The 21,857-nt window shown below is 35.9% G+C and overlaps 4 protein-coding genes across 7 annotated transcripts; 2 read left to right on the top strand and 2 right to left on the bottom strand.

Annotated features, from left to right (window-relative positions):
• Positions 1–5,810: 5,810 nt before the first annotated feature.
• LOC124409450 (proton-coupled folate transporter-like) lies at positions 5,811–10,938 on the bottom strand. The gene is made up of 6 exons (XM_046887057.1): positions 10,352–10,938; positions 7,581–7,841; positions 7,126–7,475; positions 6,568–6,847; positions 6,254–6,436; positions 5,811–6,166 (listed from the first exon to the last, which is right to left on the bottom strand). The coding sequence occupies exons 1-6, from the start codon at positions 10,452–10,454 to the stop codon at positions 5,940–5,942; spliced, it is 1,404 nt and encodes a 467-aa protein (XP_046743013.1). The 5' UTR covers positions 10,455–10,938; the 3' UTR covers positions 5,811–5,939.
• Positions 10,939–12,654: 1,716 nt separating this feature from the next.
• On the top strand, positions 12,655–14,358 carry LOC124409454 (NADH-cytochrome b5 reductase-like). The gene is made up of 4 exons (XM_046887063.1): positions 12,655–13,052; positions 13,147–13,378; positions 13,448–13,656; positions 13,744–14,358. The coding sequence occupies exons 1-4, from the start codon at positions 12,800–12,802 to the stop codon at positions 13,932–13,934; spliced, it is 885 nt and encodes a 294-aa protein (XP_046743019.1). The 5' UTR covers positions 12,655–12,799; the 3' UTR covers positions 13,935–14,358.
• On the bottom strand, positions 14,134–16,306 carry LOC124409452 (E3 ubiquitin-protein ligase FANCL). 3 transcript variants are annotated; one of them, XM_046887060.1, is made up of 6 exons: positions 15,913–16,306; positions 15,588–15,680; positions 15,078–15,325; positions 14,802–14,991; positions 14,495–14,725; positions 14,134–14,271 (listed from the first exon to the last, which is right to left on the bottom strand). In XM_046887060.1, exons 1-6 carry the CDS (start codon positions 16,204–16,206, stop codon positions 14,176–14,178), a joined length of 1,152 nt encoding a protein of 383 aa, XP_046743016.1. In that variant the 5' UTR covers positions 16,207–16,306; the 3' UTR covers positions 14,134–14,175. The 3 variants fall into 3 exon arrangements, with proteins under 3 accessions (XP_046743016.1, XP_046743018.1, XP_046743017.1); XM_046887062.1 differs by having other exon boundaries at positions 15,926–16,152; XM_046887061.1 differs by having other exon boundaries at positions 14,143–14,271; positions 14,549–14,725.
• Positions 16,307–16,448: 142 nt separating this feature from the next.
• On the top strand, positions 16,449–20,517 carry LOC124409451 (transcriptional repressor protein YY1-like). Of its 2 annotated transcripts, none has more exons than XM_046887058.1 (3): positions 16,449–17,073; positions 18,788–19,382; positions 19,745–20,517. In XM_046887058.1, exons 1-3 carry the CDS (start codon positions 16,587–16,589, stop codon positions 19,857–19,859), a joined length of 1,197 nt encoding a protein of 398 aa, XP_046743014.1. In that variant the 5' UTR covers positions 16,449–16,586; the 3' UTR covers positions 19,860–20,517. The 2 variants fall into 2 exon arrangements, with proteins under 2 accessions (XP_046743014.1, XP_046743015.1); XM_046887059.1 differs by having other exon boundaries at positions 18,827–19,382.
• The last annotated feature ends 1,340 nt before the right edge of the window (positions 20,518–21,857 follow it).

A 21,857-nucleotide genomic window follows, 5' to 3' on the forward strand; every position in this document is an offset into this window, starting at 1 on the left:
TAACTTATTTACACTTTTCCAAGCGGCAATAGTACTTCCGGGTTAGTTCCGACGGCTGTGAGAGAATTTTTCCTGCCATCAGGTGGATAAAAACCTGATCATTGATATTGATGAATATGACACTACTCAGTGTAAGGAATGATATTGTTAAAAAAAAATTCCTGCCGAGAAAGTGTGATTAAAGCTCATTCCTTGATTTATGTGTATTATAAATTTCTTTTAATAAAAACATGGTTGTGAACAAACCCAGAAAATAATTTGTAATTTGTAATTTATTATCGAGGCCGTAGGAAAAAGTCCTCTAACGGCCAAAAGCCAAAAAAAAAAAAAAAAGAAAAAGGTATACAGAGTGTACATGTTTTAAACTTAAAACTAGCATAATGTTAACATTGAAAATAGCGTTGATATTAATATTGTTATTGATGTGTAATGTAGACTATGTCCATGCCTAGTACCCACTACTCGTTTTGACAATGAGCTGCAGCGATGTAAGGTATAAATATAGCGTCGAAGACGTCCCGATCAATTTATCGATACACATTGTGTACGCGTAGCGTTAAACATTAATAATGCAAATAAACTATATTAAATAAATGACTACCTATTGGTTAAAATGAGATAAACGGGTGATGCTTATGTCGCCGTGTAAGTTATGACAATTAACGCGCGTGTGAATAGTGCTTATCTGCCTAGAGGAATCAGTGCTTTCAGGAACTCAATTTACATAACGATTAGCTAAATTGTAAATGTTAAGAGGACCAGTTGTAACATTGCATAATTTATTTTTACTTTCCGTCACTTAGGCTGATTTAAAATAATTTATACGTTGTTTACGGTCGAAAATGACTGTCCAATGTTAACGAATTTTGCGAGCCACTTAAATGTAAGAAACAGGTTTAAACAAAGAATTGGTCTGTAGGTCCGTCAATCTGTCTTGACAGACTTCACGGATGATCCGCGAAAACGGCTGAATAAAAACATCTAATAGTAAGATGAACGATATAACACACTTCACTTGATTTTGATAAAAAAATTATGTCGTTAGAAAAAACAAAAAACAGAAAAAGTTATTGTTTCGATTATTCATTTATTATTCAAAGTACGGGATTACGTTAATTTTATGAAACGTTCAATTTAGTAAGTAGATATGTACATATGTATTTTCTGTGATATTTACAAACACCAAAATAATAACATAGAATTGCAAACTATACCGTGTGTCTACGAGGAAAGTGCGCACCTTGTGCGCGTGCGTCAAGTCGTTCGAACTATCGGCCAATAAAATTCGAACGATTTGACGCATGCGCATAAGGTGTGCACTTTCTTTGTGGACACGCGGTATATGGAAGCCGGTTCGAGACAAGCGTGGGAAACAATTTGGAGTCAATAATTTTGTAAAATTTATGACTGCATTACCCATTTTGTGTGATCATCCCAGGCCTGTATTTAGCGGAGGGGGCCACAGGGGTTATAGCGCAGGGCCCCGTACACTTCAGGGCCCCCAAAAGCGCAAGTCGCACTGTAAAAAAAATCTGAAGGCTCTTTTAAAACGCATTACTGAATGAAATTCCGGTTATCTTTTTTTTCGAAATTTTGCTTACATTTTGCATCTACAGAAACAATTTAGATTACTTAAAATGTTATATTAATATTATTATCAAAATATTAATTTTCGTATTCATCGATATAGTACTTCTCTCGAATCACTGCCGTGAATCTTTACTTGACGACAACGTTAAAAGCTTTTTTTTTAGGAATTAGTTTTAGCTTTTTCCGTTCGCGCTGACAGCTAATGTATTGCGATAATTTCCTGCGACCAGTGCTGCCAATTTGGTTATTGGAACAATCTGACCGATGGAAGTGTAGTTACAGCTATAGCTACTTGAAACCCTTGTAGGCAACGAATTTTAAGTTTTTCTGATAGTGGTGGATAATTTTATCGTTATTTTTATGATCTTCAATCTCTAAGGTACTGGTCACTCAAATACTATTATATAATATGTATAAAAAAATGTGCCATAAATATAAATGCGTAAATAGTATTATTTCAAAAATACTCTTTATTCTTTCAATGTCTAGCATGCCACGTTTAATTCTTATGCTTGTTAGACGTATTCTCATGACTTTCCTTTATCTGCAAAAACATTATCACCACGCAGGGCCCCGAAAAATTCGTGTAGCCTCTTACACGTAAAATACGGCTCTGGTTCATCGTCAATAAAGTGGAAGTATTATGGTAGATTACATTTGCATAATAGTATAATTAAAAATGCGTGATCTTTAAAGATGGTCAATAATTCTTGAATGACGATTCAAATGGATGAAATTTCAATACATATAATATCACTGCTATAAAAATCTCGAAACGAGTCAATACCAGTCAATATTAGAAGCTCCGTTCATATAGTTCTATTTTTCTTATTCTAATCGTTAATTTTAACCGAATCTGTGATTTTATGACCAGTCCAACTTTTTTTGGACGTGTACGCTTTACTTTTTTACAAGATTTTTTTACGTTCAAGTAACGACCTTGAAGAATCGCCATGTCTTGCTTTTTTCGAGTAAACATGCGTCTACCGGGTAGAATGCGACATTTGTATGTCGAGTAACTCCCCGGATGATCGCGGAAACGATGCAATGGAAAAATCTCACATGTATCCGGAAATCTTGTCTGTATCCTATCCGAACGTGTTAGATTGTGTCCGACATTTTTTGTAGGGTTGTGTCCACAAGATCTTTTGATCGGGAGGATATGCTGCACTATCATAGCGATTTGAAAAATTTTTAAATCTAATTTTAAATTATAAATCTCTAGATCTCAAATAAATAATTAAATAAAATCTGAAATACACAGCGTTTTACACCAACCTAAAAAATAAAGTCACCACATTTTGTAGAGAAAAGAAAGTATGAAGGACAAAAGGTTTTGATAATACTTGATGATACTTTCAGTAATTAAATTGGTTTGTAAGGCGATGAAAAATACTATATGAATGTGGTTCTTTTGGCTTGTTTCCTTGTTGATACTATGTAGTAAATAGAACCGAATTAAACTCAGCCATATAATTTTAAATGGCCTTTCGTTGTACAGCTTTACAAGGTCGTTGAAGGCCCCTTTTTAATGGCAAATGTGATTTGAATCTACAACCGCTTAGCTATACGAGTTAGATTTTTGGAGAATACTAGAAACTTTAGAATAACAGTGAAGGCTCGAATTCCTTCACCAAAATCATGAATGCGTCATATCACGGCGTAAAAATATGATTTCAACGATTTGCGATTTGTCAAAAAATATTTTTCATATTTTGTGAAAGGTGGTATAAAAATGTAGGAAAATGTATATTGATGCTCAGAGCTCAAAATTATGCAAGTATGCAAAAGTTCAAAGTTCAAATACCCACGGTTACATCTTTCATAATAACAACAACATTTCAACTTTCTTTTTTCCTTTTTGCACCGAGTGGGCCTTGGTGCTGAATGATTTTTTATGAGTATAATACTTTCAATGACAACGTGCAGGCACTCGACTTGCAATACGTGTGCTGAATTTTTGTTTTTTTTATTAAATATCATATAATAACTCTTAACATTTTTTTGATATATATTACGTTCAAATTAACACAAATGTTTGCTTTCTGTGGGATAATAATGCAATAACGATACAGTTGGCGAAGCAGTGAACATTTTCTCAAAAATACTTACAATCAACCACCTGTATATATGCCCGGGCATGATTTCGGGCAAATAGCCGTAAGAGACTTCAATGTACATCGTGTAATTACATTTTGATTTCAAGAATTTTCAACTGTCTCTATAATTAATTTCTTTTCAGTACTGACCCATGTAATGAATGTAGTGTAGACTTGTAAGAAAGCAAGTCTGCAGCTGTACCGCACCTATCGCTATTCGAACTCAGCGTAAGCCTGATAATATGGATGAAGAATCTTTAGATCTCCTGCAGTACACAGTAGGAAAAATTTTAAACATTTGGATGCGGGTATTACACTAAAAAGAAACGTACGTTTCGGAGATTGAGCGTTATTTAAAAATTTGCGATGCTATAGTAAGACGCAGCTATAATGACATCAGTATTCCTATTTTATAAATACAAACCAGAGGATTTTTATCATTCTTAAGAAACATCAACTAAATACTCACGATCGGAATTAATATGAAAACAGAAGAAAATGTCCATACTATTTTTTTGTGTTCTACTATGGTAAACATTATGTGTATATTGTGTAGACACCTATAACTACAGTCGACTCTCTCAATAGAGCCTCTCGCAATAGGGCCAGCACCAAAAGTGAAAAGTTGGAAGGAAATAACGTAGCTGTTGAAGTTGGTGAGTTCGTAGAAATATCTTCCCTTACTTTCCCATGACCAGGCTTATTGAGAACGTCGACTGCATTATACATAATAAATTATATTATTTTTTGTCTCGCATTTACCCCTGATCTCAATTTGATATGAAAACATCTAGATTCTCTAAAATCCTAAGATTAATGTTTTGTATAACATAAGGTTTCAAATGCAGTTATTGTCAGGTCATAAAGTGGTCCGTGTATGTGTACCGATATTATATATATAGTTTTTGCTCACAGTTTTATTATAAGACTATAATAAGTATAAGTAAGTATACCTAAAGCTGCGAGAAAATTTGGCGAAATCTGTATAAGACATAAAAAAAAGTCTGTAAGTCAAGATACGTAATTATTCGTACATGCATGCATTAATCACGAACGTGGTAGGATAAAGTACAGGTTCGAGTAATAAGAGTTGCTAGTGAAAATGTTTTAATTTTTTTAATTTTGACGTGTTGAGAACTGGCACATACACTATTCATTATGCAGAATTTTCTCTTATTATATATTATTCAATGACTATAATTTTATTGCACGTTTGTAAAGCCACTTATTAAAAGTTGAGCAAAACCATGGATACTATGATTATACTTAACGTCACAAGGGAATAATCGGCTTTATTCTCGTCCCTATAATTTTGTTCCATGGCCGTGTTTGCATTATTTTCCAAACTTACGATATTACTATAGTCCAAAAAATATGTACACATAAGCATTCTACCCTTTTGGTTTTATCAGCTTATCAGGGAAAAGAACTGCTGTGAGAGGTAATCAACTCTACCTCGAAATTTTTGCTGGACTAGAAATTTGCTAATCACATAAAAATGATCGTTGAACAAACATCATATGTGTGCATTTAATACTGTTAAAATCAGTTCGTCGGTATTTTTAAAATGTGCAAATTTTATAATTTGATGCGGAACGATCTTTGTACAATTAGTAAGTGTAATGATATAACTGATGCATAGATCGAGTATAGATCGGCATAACGTATCAAGTATGCTATGTCACACTGCATTTCTCGTAACGCACAATAATTGTGAAAAAAGAAATTTCTCAAACACATGCTAGGAAAGATTCTCGATACCTGTGGAGCTGCATAATCTACTCCACTTCTAAACGGTACGGTAAAACGACGTTGGCGCATGCGCCTACCTGAACTTCACAATTAGACACACTACGGATTTCGTGGCGCATGCGCACGTTGCGATAACTCAATTTTACGCACGGGTTTTACATAAGCCAGGCTTACAGCTATGCACCTTTTCATTTACTTCTTTAAAATTATTATATTACGTTCGTTTCCTTCTCAAATCAAACGTTCCTTTGCAGGTGTTGAAAAAAATAGTGTGTCACACTCGCGGATTAATGAATATAGGTGGGCCGTGTGTCTAGGCGTTCGCTTTGGCTCTTGCTACGTTCACATCAGTACTTGCCTTCTGCTCATACCGCTTACCTCGTATTCGTATTCGTGTGACCACAGCAGTCGCCTTCGCGGCTCACGCCGCAAACTCCACACTCGTTGGAAATTGCCCATTTTCCACAATTGTAACACAGTATACTATTTATTGTAACTTTACTCCTCCTCGACCAAGGGCGCGAAATTCATATTGCGAGAATTTCGGTTTATTACTGCTAAACACAATGTCAGGAGTATCAGTAGTGAGAAAAAACTTGCCGAAAGGAGATAAACAGGTGCTGGATAAATCGGTGGTAAGTAATGGGAATAAATTAGGGTGTACAGCGGAGCTCCAGCCAACGGACTCAATGTTTCCAGCGACGTGGTGAGTGAAAATACTTTTCCTGAAAATATCGATATTAATTTTTTTCTCAAATTTTTATTATTATGCAGCTCACTGTGTAACTTAACTGGGCTATTGTAAAACTCACCAATATCTTTAGCAGGTACAGACTTTGATATAGTAGATCGCATAACTGGTCCCGCTGCTCCACTAAAAAATCCAATACACGCCGAGAGATACATGTGCCAACCTTCTGTTGCGAAGGCTTTTGTAAGTGCACTACCCAGGCATGATGTGAGTGCTATGCCAGTTATTAAAGTATCTGAAAAACCTGAAATGAAAATTTAAATCAATCATTCGTTCAACTTCCTTCCATACTTTCTTTATTTTCTAGTTGAAAGACTTTTCGCTTTCTTCTGATCAACCTTATATCTAATACTTAATGATAATGATTCAAGTTACCTAAAACTCGACTGAACAACGAAACGCCGAATATCATACATGGGATACTGAATAGAACACCTGTGCCACTGAAATAAGAAAAACGTTGAACATCCCAGCCCAGTCGCTCTCTTGTAAACAGAAAACCTATGCTGACTTCTCCTTCAACAACCATTACAGACAGAGCAAGAATGCAAATTGCAAGCCAGACGACTGTTCGAAAAAAGCCATCTCGCTTCTCGAAAGCGCTTGCAACAAGCTCTCGAACAGACGAGATTTTGAATAGTCCACGTATCGATTCCTGTGGAAGCATCACCACACTTAATAATAATACTATATGCTAATACCTTAGATCAGTGTTTATCAACCTATGTTGCAAACCAGGTAAAAGTAAAAAGCACAAACGAAGTTTTGCGAGGAATCCTTTGATTTTAAAAATCCTTTGAAATCACTGACATAGTTTTATCATGGATGTGGGGGATCGGCATATTTTTTTTACTTGTAATGGGGTCGCGAATCAAGAACGGCGAAAAACACTGCCTCAGGTAATACATAGCGATGATTAGAGAGGATATTGACCTTGGAGGTATCTCGTACTGTTTCTTCGACAAGGAAGTAAATGTAAAGTAGTGCCATCGTACAGCAGATCGCCGCTGTACTAAATACAGCAGTATAACCACTCATTTTATAAATCAGAGGTCCGGTAAAGATGCCAAATAAAACTCCAATAAAAACTGAGGCTTGCAACCAAGCCAAAAGCATAGTTCTGTCTTTTTCTCCAGAAGTGTCAGAGATATGACACATCGATGCTATTATCACAGCACTCACTCCACCCAAAGCAGATGCCGGAACCGAAGGAATCAAGAAATACCAAGGATTCATATTCCAATTACACATCAAAGCGAGTGATATGTAGAATATAGTAAAACCTGCAGAAGTAACATCGGCAATCAAATGCTGTAACTACTTACTCAGATTATTTGGAGATAAAATTTATACAGTCTATGTTTAAAAATAGAAAACTCATAGCTCACCCGCAACGCCGGATAGCAAAAGCGGTCTCCTTCCAGCTCGATCACTCCAAGGACCAAGGAATAGAGAAAGTATTGCTGGTAGCACACTTTCGATTAAAGACTTTGCCAACACAATCATGCTTACATGAGTTTCGACTTCGGCCTCTACGTGTATTGCTTCAGAACTACTGGCATTTGTGCGAAGAATACTGCACTCTGTGTGATTTGTACTTGGTGAAGAGAGACATGCTCGATACACTATCAAGTCCGTCAGCACAGTACCTGTGAGATAAATTAATTTTTATCATTATGCGTTATGTTATGAAATACAAATCACATGATACTAAGTAGCCTTCGGCAGCGATGGCATTATCAACTGAAATGTATGATGTGAAATTGTAAACAAAAAGTAAGGGAAAGACATTGTCACTATTTCAGATGACGCTACAGGCAGCTTTTACCAACCGACTAAAATGGCACTTTTTTTACAATTACCAAAGCCTGTGCAGAACCGACGTCAAAATGCCGTATTAGTCAGGGCAATTCTACATGTAATACCGATCAAAGGTAACCAAAAGCTTTTTTGTTTCATGCGGTAACGAGGCCAACAAAAGTATTCCTACAATAAGTAGTAACTCAATCACAGGAATACATTTCCTGGTATCATTGATCAGTAGGACAAAACCTTTTTTTGGGTATTTGTATTCCGCATTAGTGTAAAATTGCGCTGCTCCGGCATTTTCACATCGGGGATGTGTAGTCTTTGATAATAGTCAAAATATGTTATTAAAGTATTTTGAGCTGGATATCATGTGGCCGATGTAAGAGTATTTACGAGAATCGGAATAATTTTTTTTTTTTAATTTCCTGATTTGGAATTTTTAGCTCGAAAGTGTGCCCTCTTCAGCTCAATGAATATATACTGACTTTTCACATATTTATTTCGCTACGAGACAAGCTTTGAGCTTACATTTTACAGATTATTCAATTACTAATTCATATGATAATTTATCAGTTTCAACGGACCGGAGCCCATTTCCGTAATCAAAATAATCAAATCTAAAAAAATTTCAAATGAGCCGACGTTTTCCTAAAAAATGGGATGGATTCTTATCGTAGTTATACTTTTAAATCAGTCACCTAACCCCATGCTCGAAATACCTCAAGAAAGAACAAAACAGTATTTGTTGATGCTTGTGTCGAAATTTCCATTGGGTTTTCGACAGGGAAAAGTTTTATTACAATAACATTATAAATTCTTATCTTTTTACGAGCATTAAGAAATAGAAAAATTAGACGGATAACCAACTTTTGTTATTGATTCATTGTGGTAGATTAATTTCATGTAACACCTCAAATTGCATATAAGTAACTTTAGTGGATTGAAAATTTGCCAAATACTCGTGCCAGTTTCGGCGGCAAAAGGTGATTTTTAAAGAGTGGTTGTATAGCCAGTCGCTGGTACCGCGCGCATATGATTGGCCACCTTCTATTGTAGATTGATTTTCATTGGCTCTGAGACCAACTGCTGCCAACCCGGTTGGATGATTAAGAATCAGCTATAGCCGACGGAATGCTAGTCGGTAAATGAAGCTGTCGATCAAGTCGTTTGTTTATGGGTCACTGTACGAGACTGTGACGCTTCAGTGGACTATGACTAATGAAGATGACTTTCTTCGATGCGTCAAATAATATTGTCAGTATAACTCGATTGCACGATAACATCTGGAGTTACGAAGAGAATTAGCCAATGGCAATGGCGTTATGCAACAATGTACCAATACGAATGATTACAGCTCCAGGAGCACAAATATCGGGTAGGCGTCACGGAGACGTTGTGGGAGACTACACTCTCCGTGAGTGGGAGACAGATGACACGTGAAAAACAGATCGAGGACAGTAGAAGGATAAAATAATACAAGGCATTTTCTTCGGTACGTCAGTAAACGAATGCCAGAACTGGAAATCGCGTAATATCCAAAAGGCTAATTAGACAGCCACACAAACAAATTAAGTGTCTTGTAGAGCGGACTAAGCCACCATACCCATGTTTTTGGACATGCTGGACCCGAATTCGTTTTCAGAATTGCTCAATCACTCTCAGATTTTTAGTTATTTATGGGGTATGCCATTCTGATCAGGTTCTGGCCGGAGCCGAGGGATCTCGAAACCGGATTAAGGTTCGGCATGCCCAAGAACATACCAGCGTGGTAGTGGTCTAGTCTGCTGAACCAGACACATTTTTATATGTCTATGTTATTATGATGGGTCTGCGGATCTCAATGATAACAGTTTTTAACAGTCGCTTCGATTATGACGAGCCTGGTATTTCTTAGCACGGTGATAGCAGAGGTACGAAGTATTGATATTGGTATTGAATGCAAGATGTGTTTGCAATTGCTGTCAAAATAAGAGGGAATTATTTTTAGAAAGACTTACGAAATGAGACAATTATTTGCTTTAGGTACATTGTTCGTAGCAAATATTTGGCGACAAGTCAACGAGACCACGAGACCGTAGAATATAGACTTTTTGCACAGAGACAGTTTGTTATTTTGGGAAAATATATTTAGGTATTAATGTCTAAGTAGAAAACTGTCCGAATGAGGCTCGATTAAAAAGTGCAGAATGCAAAAAAAAAAAAAAAAAATTAAGACAATGGCAACAAATGTGAGAACTAGAATCGAAATTTTCAAGCCACGTCAGTCATTGCGGAAGCTGTAATTCCAGAATTACCAAATCGCATTCGTACCTAGCAAAAGTAACGAAAACAAAAGACCAAATTTACAAACCTGTCAAAGCTTGCGAGAACAGTAATAATGTCATTGGAGGTCCCAATACGAAAAACCGCCGATGGCCTTTTACTGCAGGATCCGTAATTTCTGTGTCCGCCATTTCTTTGAATATTGAATCCGCACGAACAGCGATCAGCGAAGGGCCGTCTGTGCTGGATCAGTTTGAAATGATCTTCGATGTGGAGTAACCTGTGTTACAGATATAACTTTTGTAGCCCGTTTTAAACAATTTGTGTCATAACGTGGCTGACACGTTCACAGCAACAAGTACCACTGACGGTTTGCATACCACGTACTAATGACTGAACGAAAGATAAACGATCTGTACCAGCCGAACACAAAAGAGATTAAATATATGTGGAGTTTATTTGATACGGCGCACATACACTTACTCATGTCCCAGTGTTTATAAAAATGTAAACATACGTATATTGCTGCTAATTTGCAGTGGAAAAGTAACCGCAGATCCCACGTCCTTGATTTCTGAATCATTCGCTTTGCCATTCATTCGTGAATTACAAAGGAAACTACGTAGGGTTTTTATCCCCTCCATCTTCACTGCCAAACAATCTTTACGACTCATTTACAAACAGGAAATTTTCTTTCAGCTCCTGTTTCTTTTACTAAAACCTGTTAATTGTTTTGATCATTTCGTTCATACTTTCGTCGCTGGAGATTGAATCTATTCGTATCCAGTATTATACCGCGAATTTCGGTTCAAATTTACTTCGCAGTCGATTTATAAGTTAGTAGTATCTAATACAATTTATAGACCAATTTATATTTATAATCTATTATATTTGTTTTAATATTATCAGTCAATTAGTATAATTTATTGTCAATATCATTCGATCGGTATTTTCTCTCGTGTCATTGTGCGGAAAATAGATTGTAGTCTGGCGTCATTTTTGTTAAGGTCACATACCATGTCCAATTCTAGTATATGTTTAAAAGTTTAAGTTGTACACGGAGAAAAACCAAGAACGAATTCTACTCAAAACTGCAGGAAATAAGAGACACATCAGTTTTTGCGGTAAAATATACTTCCTAAAATGCAGAATATACTCTAAAAACTGATGCTGATCACTGTGCAGTGAAAAACCAAATTTGCAAAATAGAACACTTGTACTTCACACAGTTAGGTAGCGTACCGAAATCCACTTGGTGAAAACGTGTGTCGCTAATTTATTTCCTACTAGCAGCCCGTCGTGGTTCTGCCCGCCAACATTTTCAAATTCTTCTCCTAGCAAAACTATTAAATATAGCTATATGCTCTCGCGGACTTTTTTAAAGAGTTCATTGAGATCTTGAAAGCCCTTTAACATAACTATATATCTTCTATCTCTGAGAGTTGAACCAGCGTTCGCATAAGTGCGTGATCCTATCACGACTTGCGGTTTACAGCAGATATCGTTTATAGCTCCGAAACTATTGATTTTGTTGTAATGAAATGTAGCCTAAGACTCAAATCTACTAAAACAAAAATCGGGTCAATAGTTTTAGAGTTTATAAGCAAACACACGGACAGACAGACAGAGAGAGGTTACGTTTTATATATTATTATTATTATTGTCGTTGTTGTTCTACATAGATGAAAAGAGACAGAGAAGGCGTAACGCAGATAGTACATATTCGAATAGTAAAATATTATTTGGTATATCTGGGACGATAGGGGGCATGGCACTGATCTCTAGCTACATAGGTCACATTGTTTATCGGGTTTCACGTGACTGCAGAGTTTATGCACTTTGATCGTCGTGGCGTGCGAGATGACACGTCGTGCACATAATTTTCATCCTTCGGAAAACTATTAATAGAGTATACAGAATAGCTTAATAGTAGATAGTTAATTTTATAGTTGCCATATTAGTATATAGTTACTCGATCTCCTCTTTCTGTGCTGCAGGATGGCACGAACTGTTTTTGGAATAAAGAATAAATGGTACAATGCACTGCGAATTAACCGATCGTGCTGTATACTGTCACTAATCGAACGCGTCATATCTCTTTACTTCGATTATCGTGCTTACGAATGTCAAGTAGATAATACAGCGCTATATAAATTAGCCCACTCATTCCTAAAAGTAGCTACTTCGCAGTTGTGGATACATGAAAACACATCGCAAACTGTATGCGTTATATCTATATAGGGATTAGTAGGATTGGTGAATGACTGCAATGTAAAATTAATGGCGGGCGTAATGTAAAAAATTCAACTTACATATCTATAAGCTGCTACATTGCTTCACCTATTAGACACAGTATTAGAAGCATACACACGCGCAGCTCTAATCGTACGCATTACACGCGTTGCTACATAACCTCACAGTTGGATCTTTTGCTCGCTCTTTTTGATCGCTTTTATCGATTGTGACCAAGGGTAGATGCAGTACCGCGTAATTGTGTTCGCGACAATACTTATCGACATTATTATTATATTTAGCCATGAGTTGCAATGATGATAAAGACGATCGTCCAGTTACCCCCTTGGAATCAGACTGTTGCGGAGACGGGTGTAATCCTTGTATACATGATGTTCACAAAGATTTGCTTGATAAATGGGAAAGAAGACGGATATCAAAGGCAGAGTTTTCCGTCCGAAAGAACGTTTTATTACTTACAAAATACAGACCTTTTGTCATTTCCGAAGTGAAACAAGCCTGCGCAAATTGTATTTTCATCCGATTGGACTACAGAGGTGAAAATTAATTTTTAACAGATCCATCATCTGCAGACTATATGAACTATGGAATATGAAAGTCATTTATAAAAAAAAACCTCTGTCCTTCAAGGTTTACCAGATGCAGATACACAATTATTTTTAAGCCCTGGTCAACATGTGATACTGCGTACCTCAATCTCGTCGAGACCCTATACCCCTATATCATGGACTCCTAACTCCTTATGTCTCTTAGTGAAAATATATTCTAATGGAAAATTTAGCAAATCTTTAGGACAAATGAAAGTTGGCGAAGATATCGAAGTTAGAGGCCCTTATGGAGAATTTGTTTATCAACCTAATAGGTGGGCTTCTGATTGATAACTTTAGTTTTCTCACTACTTCAACAAGTTGAAGTAAATTTTGTTTTTCAGCTTTGAAGAAATCCTTATGCTCAGTATTGGGACTGGTATAGCCGCCCTGTATCCAATTGCAAAATCAATAGTCGATGACGAGTTGGAAGAAAGCAAAATACATTTGATATGTGGATTCAAGTCGCATGCTCATATCCCTTTGGCCAGTGAATTGTGTGACTTATCACATTATTGGAACTTTTCTTGTACAATTCAACTGTCCCAAATAGGTTGGTCCAAACATATGTTATATTTGTTCAAGTTATAATTCCAGTAGAGCAATCTAGTGCATTTCTTTTATTTTTAAACTATTTCAGACAGCTCTAAAAGAATGAACGGTGTTAGAATAGAGAGCGGTCACTTAGAGGAGAACACTGTAACAAGATTCTTAGAATCACGGTCACCAACATCTACTCTAGTGCTAATTTGTGGCACTTCAGAGTTTAATAAAGCTGCTACTCAATGGATTTCAGCTTTAAACTTTATCAATTTTCACGTGTTTCATTGATGATGAATACTCTAGGTTTATCAATTGATATCTTATAAATTAATTTTATCTTATATATAGATGAGTATATTTTTTCATAGAAAATCTATTGAAGAGCTAAAGAAAATAGTAAATTATTGAAAATCACTGACTTGTAGAATTTTGAGGGAATCGAAGTGGGTGAATATATGTCAAAAAGCTGACGTGTAATGTCAATTTGACAGCAATAAACTTTTAAATTATTGCCAATTTGTATGATGCCCTATTCTACAGGACATGATATGTTTTGGCCGCAGTGTGGGCAAGCACCATGCAGTTGATTGAATACCACTTGATTTCCAGGTGTTGCTTGTAGCCACTGTAAGAAAGAATGATAATTTTGTTAAAAATTTTTAAACTCTGTAGAAAAAATTTTCATTAAACTAAATAAAAGATTTTTCCCAAAAGTATCTTTCCAAATAAAAATGCTGCATCAACTGTAAATAAGGTGTAAACGTGTTGACGAGGGTTAGTGAAAAGCGTTTCTAACGTAAGTAGTACATATTTGCGTCCAAAATTATGTAAGAAATACTTGAATGCACCTGCAATAGACACGTTGTATGAAACTGCTTCCGACACGTATTATTGTTGCATATTTTGTCAGGTAATTCGTTGTCGTTTAATTCTAGTGAAAAACAAATGCAGCATTCCTCATCATTAAAGAGACCACTGTCTTTTTGCTTCTCATTTTTGGTCAGTGTTATCTGAGGAAATTCTTCCAAATTTAGTAGAATCCGTAAATTTTCAGATAGACTGTTGCTCGGATCCCATAACTGAAAATTTTGTGGGTAATTTGTACGAGTCTGTATATAATCCCCTTGTATTTCACAGATTGTTCATTCAATGTACCTCAAAATTTCCAGACACTATTTCTCTGTACTTTGCTACTTCTGAATCGCTACCCAATATTTTAATAGCTGGAAGACTGGTTGGTTGAAGTGGATTAATGTTTATCAGAATGGATAAGGATGAGTTAATTTTTATTCGTCGATAGAGATGATGAGGCATTGGTACAAGCGGGTCCATTACCCAGCAATTTCTGGAAGTTAACAAAAAAACAGTATCTCAGTTTGTATTTTGATTCAATTTCAGACCCAGTTGAATTCTGTAACATGTAGAACATACCTATCAATATCTTTCAAATGTTCCCAAACATTTTCCAATGATTCTACTTGCTTGTCAAGTTTATTTCCTGCGTCATGCAAGCTCATTGTTGCCCCAACAACAAGTTCGCATCCTTGTAACTGTGCCAGATCACTAGAAACGATTTTCCAGGTATTTGAACATCTTCCATCACGTTGTAACCTGACGCTAATATTTTTTGAAACTAATTCAATAAGATTCAATCCATGATTCGAGGAAAGCCGTACTTCCTGTAATTAAATTCAGGATGTCTTAATAGTACTATTTGATAATAATTCACTGAGTGAAGATCTAATTATGTAACAAGGACTGAAAGTTGAAAATTAGACTTGAAATATTTCTCAAAGTATCAATTGCTCAAATGTAATGTGTCATTTTACATCATGTAACTATACAAGATGTAAAAGATCTGTAAAAATACCAAAGATATGAAAACTGCAAAAGATTAAATTTGTTCTAGTTGATGTGTATTAAATTTTTACTTGTACGCACACACGGTGAATGTATCATGGCTTCTAGTTCAGAGATAATTGAGTGGTTGTTGATGTTCATCAGACATGGAACGTAACTGTGCAAGGCTTCTCCCTAAGAAATGAAAGTGATATGCATTTTTATGTAAGGATAAAAGAGGTCGAGGCTAAAGTTAGTTTTCAAAATATGATTACATTTCATTTATTATTGTTCATTAAATCTTCGACAATCCTAAATATGTGAAATATCGAGTTTTCTTGAACATACATCATTATAGTAACATTACTAACTTCAACCTCATAAAATAGGTACGACTTATACATCCGATGTTAAATATGAAACACACAATTAATACTTGCAGCTGTTTCAAGAATGAAGTAACAGTAACTGCACTTTCTATCAGTATTCTTGATTTTGTTCTGAAATCCCTGTGGCATAAAATTTTTGGATTCTTTCCAAAGCTAAGAGTAGCCCCATATAATAGGGGGAAATTTGGTAGGGTCAGTTTGATCCTAACTTTACTTTTCTCAGCTGCATTCACAGCAACGCTCAACATTCCTTCCCACGTTACTGGGTTGTTTGAAACCAGTATTAACTCAGGATGTCGGCTAATTATTTCCGAACATTCGTGCGGATCCATATTTAAGTTCCAAACTAATAAACTCCTAAGTTTGATGCCGCCGTATAATGATTATTACGAAGTGACTGTGCACACCGATATTGATGTCCTTAGCATCAGTGTAAACGCATGTAAACGTAGCACGTGTGAATGAACGATGGAGCCACAAACCCACGAGTTTTCTCGTCAGCTGATTCTAATATCGACCAATACTATCGATACGATACTACTACGAACTGTTACGTCACGAGATCAAACGAAAGCGAGGTAAGTGGTTAATGAAATCCCAGCTAGATGGCAGTTTTAACGAAAAGCGAGCAGAGTGGGGAGCGAGAGGAGATCACGTGACATACGACGAGCCGCCCTGCGAGCGGCCGTAGCCAGCCATTTTGATTAGTAACATGGCGTCAGCGGAGATTAATATGGCGTCCTCGGACATAATAACCGAAGTGGAGATTCAACCAGATATCCAGGAAGTTGAAATCGAGACCATACCCGTAGAAATACCCTGTGAAACTGTAGAAACGACGATCGAAGGAGAGGATGGACAGCCTATGATCGCATTGCAGTCTCTACCTGAGCCAGGGCGTGAAGAAATCATATTGCAAACGCAAGAAGAAATAGTTGGTGGAGACCCATTGAGCGTTTACGATCAAATACCAGTGCCAGACAACGATATTTATGTCGAATCAAGCCCGGGGCCTTCCAGAAAAGGTCCCAAGAAAGCGCGCAAGGGCGGTAATTCCAGATTTCGAGCGCCGGATCACACAATATTCGGAGACATGGGAACGGAGACGAAGGCTAGGAAGTGGGAGCAGAAACAGGTGCAGATTAAAACACTGGAAGGAGAGTTCTCCGTTACGATGTGGGCCTCAGGAACCGATGACGGTAAGTTTGTTGAATATTCCTGTCATTTGAAATAATCCTCTAAAAATAATAATCCCAAACCTGTAAAAAAAAGACAAGACGCATGGAAAATTTTCGACGCACACACGCGCGCCGCGCACTTCCGGTTTCCTCTGATCAATACCGCGCTCCTGCCACACGTGTGATTTTAAAAACTTGATAAATTCACGAGCATTTTAACACCGGCGATTTTGTTGACAGTCCGTGTTGTTTGTTTTGATCGGAGGAACGCCATTATGCTGTCAGGGGGCAGCCATATTTTGAAAATGGCTTCTTTTGCTTGCATCGGCCATTTCGAGATGATGGCGGAGGAGCCATCCGACAAACGAACAAAGGCCATAAACGGGTTGAAATATTTTTCCTCGTGCCTCCTTCCCACAATGCTCAACGGTGTCGATGACATTCCGTCCTAAGAGTCATGTAATTACATATTTAGCGCATCGAAGATTCAATTTGGAATCGAATTTCATTAGCCTCGTAATAACATATTTCATATTAACATGTATGTCGCGGTGCACTGGGCGTCACGTCGGTAGCCATATTAACTTTTACCCATGATCCTTTGCGACTCTACGTTCCTGGAGGTTTAAATTTGAATCAGACCATTTCCAAATTAAGCTTAAGCTTACAAAGAATTCGTAATCAACGTTTAAACGAACACTGTAGCCTGTATCTTGATTTACACAGCTCGGTTTTTCGTAGCTGAACATCTGTTTCATTATTTCCAGCTTTCAAGCTTTTGTCTTTGACATCAAATATTTCGCTTTTCCTTAACTTACTTAGTTACAAAATTAAATCAAATAATACAGAATCATTAGTGCTCAAATCGCCCATTTGAAGTAATTCCATATGCCTATGGCCTGGGGAAACTACAGAAGGTGGAATTGCTTGTAAAAATTGCTACTTGCATGTCATTTTGTGTCTTTGTATTGCTATCTATTCAATATGAATACGTTGTTTAAGTTCCAAGTTTGCAAAAACAGAAAAAAGTATGCTCAAACGTTGAGAATAATATGCCTGACTTATTCATTTATTTGAAATTTATAATTGCTACACAATAAATTAACGAGTCGTCATACATTATAGTCCCACAATGTGCGAAATTGAATGTACACAAATCTCTAACTCAGAAAGAAAAAGTCGTAACTTGGAAGCAATTTTCACTGTCAATTTGGCTCCTTGACGTGATACATTAGATTTCCAAAAAATTGAGAAGCATTTAAAACGTTAAATAAAATTGCAAATCTTAATGAAAAAATGTTTATTTTTCCGTATTAAAATTGAAAAAGTTTTTGATTCATTGCAATCAGACGCGTTGACACTCCATGTCACAGTGCTAAATTTGCAGATGCGTATAATTTCAGCGTCATAAAGTTTATCTCATTCACTGATAGGTGAAGTTTTCTTATTCAATCCACCTGCATGTTTCTAATTAGAACTAACAAGATAATAAGTTTACAAATTTTCAAAAAATTACAACTGTTCGTATGACTGAGAAAAAAGATATAACTATTTTATGGTACTTCAAATTATCGTGGAATCAGAATACCTAAAAATGTATGCGAAGTTTTATTAATTTATGATAATGATATAAGCATTATGCACAGGATTTCAGGCCATCTCCCTTGTTTCTTACGCAAAAATTTGAACAGAACGATAGCTTTCGTTTGGGTTTGCTTGTTTGTTGTTGTTAAAGGGAGTGTCCTATTAGCGTCTCACCTGGTGGATGTTCCAGATGAGGGCTCCAATCCAGAGCCCGATCCAGACTACACAGAATACATGACTGGCAAGTCTGTGGCGAAATTCAACCACTCTGGTAGTTCTGTTTCTGATGGTATGCCGGGTCTCGATCTTTCTGATCCAAAACAATTGGCAGAATTCGCACGTCCAGGCCACAAGTTAAAAGTACGCAAGCCACCCAGCATAGATGGAGTCGAACGCACTATCGCCTGCCCACACAAAGGATGCACAAAGATGTTTCGTGACAATAGTGCGATGCGCAAGCACCTTCATACCCATGGCCCCAGGGTACATGTATGCGCTGAGTGCGGGAAAGCCTTTGTTGAGAGCTCTAAGTTGAAGAGACACCAACTTGTTCACACGGGGGAAAAGCCTTTTCAATGTACCTTTGAAGGATGTGGAAAACGTTTCAGTTTGGACTTTAATCTACGAACTCATGTTAGAATTCATACAGGGGATCGACCTTACGTTTGCCCTTTCGATGGATGTAGCAAAAAATTTGCTCAATCTACGAACTTAAAATCTCACATACTGACTCATGCAAAGGCTAAGTAAGTATAACTATGTAAACATAATCTTTCACCCAAGAATTGGGTTAAAACAGTTTGAAATTCAGTCGAGTAAACCCAGAATAAATATAAGTGATATCTTACCGGATGGTCTGTGACTACGAATAAAATTGTGATAGTGAAATTGCAGATCACCAATGCAAATTAGTCGGGATAAAATAACCGTAAACATTTATACAACAGACAAACAAGAGTCATGACACGCAGTTTTATATCTTAGATGTATATTGGTAGAAAACTTTAATTTAAAGTGCATCTATTGCCAACAGCATGTAACTGATATTCAGATTGTTGCTGAATCAATGTTATCAAAAAATCTAATTCAATTTATTTTTATTTTTCAGATCTCGCAACGCTATCGGTAGACAGGTATCACAGATACAATTACAGCAACCGCAATTTGTTCAGGTGGAAGTCGCTGATGTAGACAACCAACAGTTCATCGTATATGCTGATTAGCCCCTCTAAATCCCCTATTCCCCAATGACCCCTTATAATTATCATAGCCTTTAATTATTAACCCAAACAGTGTACATATTTACAAGATGCAGCGAGTGATGAGGACAGGAGGGTACTAAAGCTATTAGCTATCTTAAGAGTTTGAATCAATTGATCAATAAATACCTCTGTGCTACGATTGATGATTAAAATGAAGAAAATAAAGAATAATCACAGTAAAGGAAGCACCATAAACATAAAAAATCAATTAAATTATACTGCTGAACCAGAGTACCTATCAAAGACATACAAGATAGTTTGCGTGGTAAAAAATATTTGTTCCCATTTTTATTCAGAATTAAGTTTTTTAGCTTCAATGTCAGTCTTTATAGAAAAGTTAACAAACTGTGAGATTTTCACAAAAGTTAAAACGTAAAATATTTTCTATTTTCAGAAAGACTGCTTAGTTTAAATTTGTTCAATTAAATCATATCTATATTTATACGAATAATGTAATGAATAAATATTTTCACATATTTGACTATACAAGCCAGAATAGCTGGATTGCTTACGTCTATCTCGTATGTCCCATGGTGCCATTGATCTGGGAATAAATGTTCAAAAGCTTGAATTAGAGAAAAACGTCATTAGTTCATTATAATTAAACTATGTGTAATGGAAAAGATAGATCATTTTATATATCTTAACAACAGCTTCAGTACGTTGAGATGATGTAATTTTATAAGTAGTATAAATAGATACGAATATCATCTTGCTCTGAATAATTACACATGCTAATATTTATATAAAATATGTTTATTCAAAATGTTTTCACATCAATGGAATTGGGTATTCAATATCAATAAGGACAGTGAATTTTAGGTACATGATCAGGCTTACTGAAAAGTTAGAAAACTTGAATATAGGAAAATGAAGTCAATTTTTGTGGATTCTATTACGAAGTATTTCAAAATGATAAGGCTACTAGAATGTGAAAGTTTTTCCTGATTCGCATAATATACTTAAGTTTTTTCGTACTACGTTTTGGAAATGGATTAATAATTATATGGACTGTGCATACTTACGTAAGCACATTATCAAGTTTTATGTGATTTTGTACACACACTCAGTTTTTATTACTGCCAGTTGTAAGAATAGGATGAAACACAGTTTGAATCACATATAAGAATGCAGATGCAAATTTGATTGTTCTGTTTGTTCGTATGCACGATCCCTATAGCGATTTATCCCAAGCTATTTGAGTAAAATATATTTGTCAGTTGCGAACAACTGATGTGATTCTTGAAGTAAAACCAAATTTAATTGATGAATTATCAATAATAGAAACGAATGCTTAGTGTTGCATTTCTGATTGATCATGATATGATGAAAGATGCAAAAGCGGCTAGCATGTTTTACTTATTTTTGGTCATTGGTTGCTAACTATACTTCGTTTAGCAAAAAACAGAAACAAAATACCAATATTAGCTTATTGATCAGATACCAGTACAAATGAATAATTAGGTATAAACTAATAGCAGTAATAATTGAAAATAATTTTTTTTCTTCAGTTCATAAAGCTAAATCTTAATTATTGAAGGCAAGAGATTTGTGCATTTATTCCCAGTGATAATGATGCAAAACACTTTTATCATTAACCATAAATAATTAAAACCTAAAAAAGAACACGTGTTAAAAAGATGGAAAGGATAAATTTTATTCTATGTAATAATATTATTACTATTAAACTTAATGATATATTTAAGTTTGTCAATTTATATGAAATGAGATGAGAAAAAGTAAATACAAAATAATGTCCATGTTTAGTTATTATTCATATTACATCTATTGTATCATTTTTTATGCATTGATTCAAACGTCATTGTTCACAGAAATTGTTAAGCAGTACGATATTGACTAACTAATGAAACAGGTAAGAGTGTTTGTTTCAGTAATGCATGTCAAAATTTTATGCGCATAAATAATCATATGCCCCGTTACTTCTTGAATATGAGATTG

Source organism: Diprion similis, chromosome 8 (genome assembly GCF_021155765.1).
Source record: "Diprion similis isolate iyDipSimi1 chromosome 8, iyDipSimi1.1, whole genome shotgun sequence".
Classification (NCBI taxonomy): domain Eukaryota; kingdom Metazoa; phylum Arthropoda; class Insecta; order Hymenoptera; family Diprionidae; genus Diprion; species Diprion similis.

What these genes read in the sequence shown, in the direction of transcription:
- LOC124409450 (XM_046887057.1), bottom strand. Translation starts at nt 10,454, where the DNA reads ATGGCGGACACAGAAATTACGGATCCTGCAGTAAAAGGCCATCGGCGG. An exon ending in GTTCTCGCAAGCTTTGACAG is followed by an intron (nt 7,842 to 10,351) that starts GTTTGTAAATTT and finishes TTTATCTCACAG; the next exon opens with GTACTGTGCTGACGGACTTG. An exon ending in GTTGTTCAGTCGAGTTTTAG is followed by an intron (nt 6,437 to 6,567) that starts GTAACTTGAATC and finishes TTTTCATTTCAG; the next exon opens with GTTTTTCAGATACTTTAATA.
- LOC124409454 (XM_046887063.1), top strand. Translation starts at nt 12,800, where the DNA reads ATGAGTTGCAATGATGATAAAGACGATCGTCCAGTTACCCCCTTGGAA. An exon ending in TTTGTTTATCAACCTAATAG is followed by an intron (nt 13,379 to 13,447) that starts GTGGGCTTCTGA and finishes TTTGTTTTTCAG; the next exon opens with CTTTGAAGAAATCCTTATGC. An exon ending in AATTCAACTGTCCCAAATAG is followed by an intron (nt 13,657 to 13,743) that starts GTTGGTCCAAAC and finishes AAACTATTTCAG; the next exon opens with ACAGCTCTAAAAGAATGAAC.
- LOC124409452 (XM_046887060.1), bottom strand. Translation starts at nt 16,206, where the DNA reads ATGGATCCGCACGAATGTTCGGAAATAATTAGCCGACATCCTGAGTTA. An exon ending in AACAGCTGCAAGTATTAATT is followed by an intron (nt 15,681 to 15,912) that starts GTGTGTTTCATA and finishes TTCATTTCTTAG; the next exon opens with GGAGAAGCCTTGCACAGTTA. An exon ending in CCATGATACATTCACCGTGT is followed by an intron (nt 15,326 to 15,587) that starts GTGCGTACAAGT and finishes ATTTAATTACAG; the next exon opens with GAAGTACGGCTTTCCTCGAA.
- LOC124409451 (XM_046887058.1), top strand. Translation starts at nt 16,587, where the DNA reads ATGGCGTCAGCGGAGATTAATATGGCGTCCTCGGACATAATAACCGAA. An exon ending in GGCCTCAGGAACCGATGACG is followed by an intron (nt 17,074 to 18,787) that starts GTAAGTTTGTTG and finishes TTGTTGTTAAAG; the next exon opens with GGAGTGTCCTATTAGCGTCT. An exon ending in CTGACTCATGCAAAGGCTAA is followed by an intron (nt 19,383 to 19,744) that starts GTAAGTATAACT and finishes TTTATTTTTCAG; the next exon opens with ATCTCGCAACGCTATCGGTA.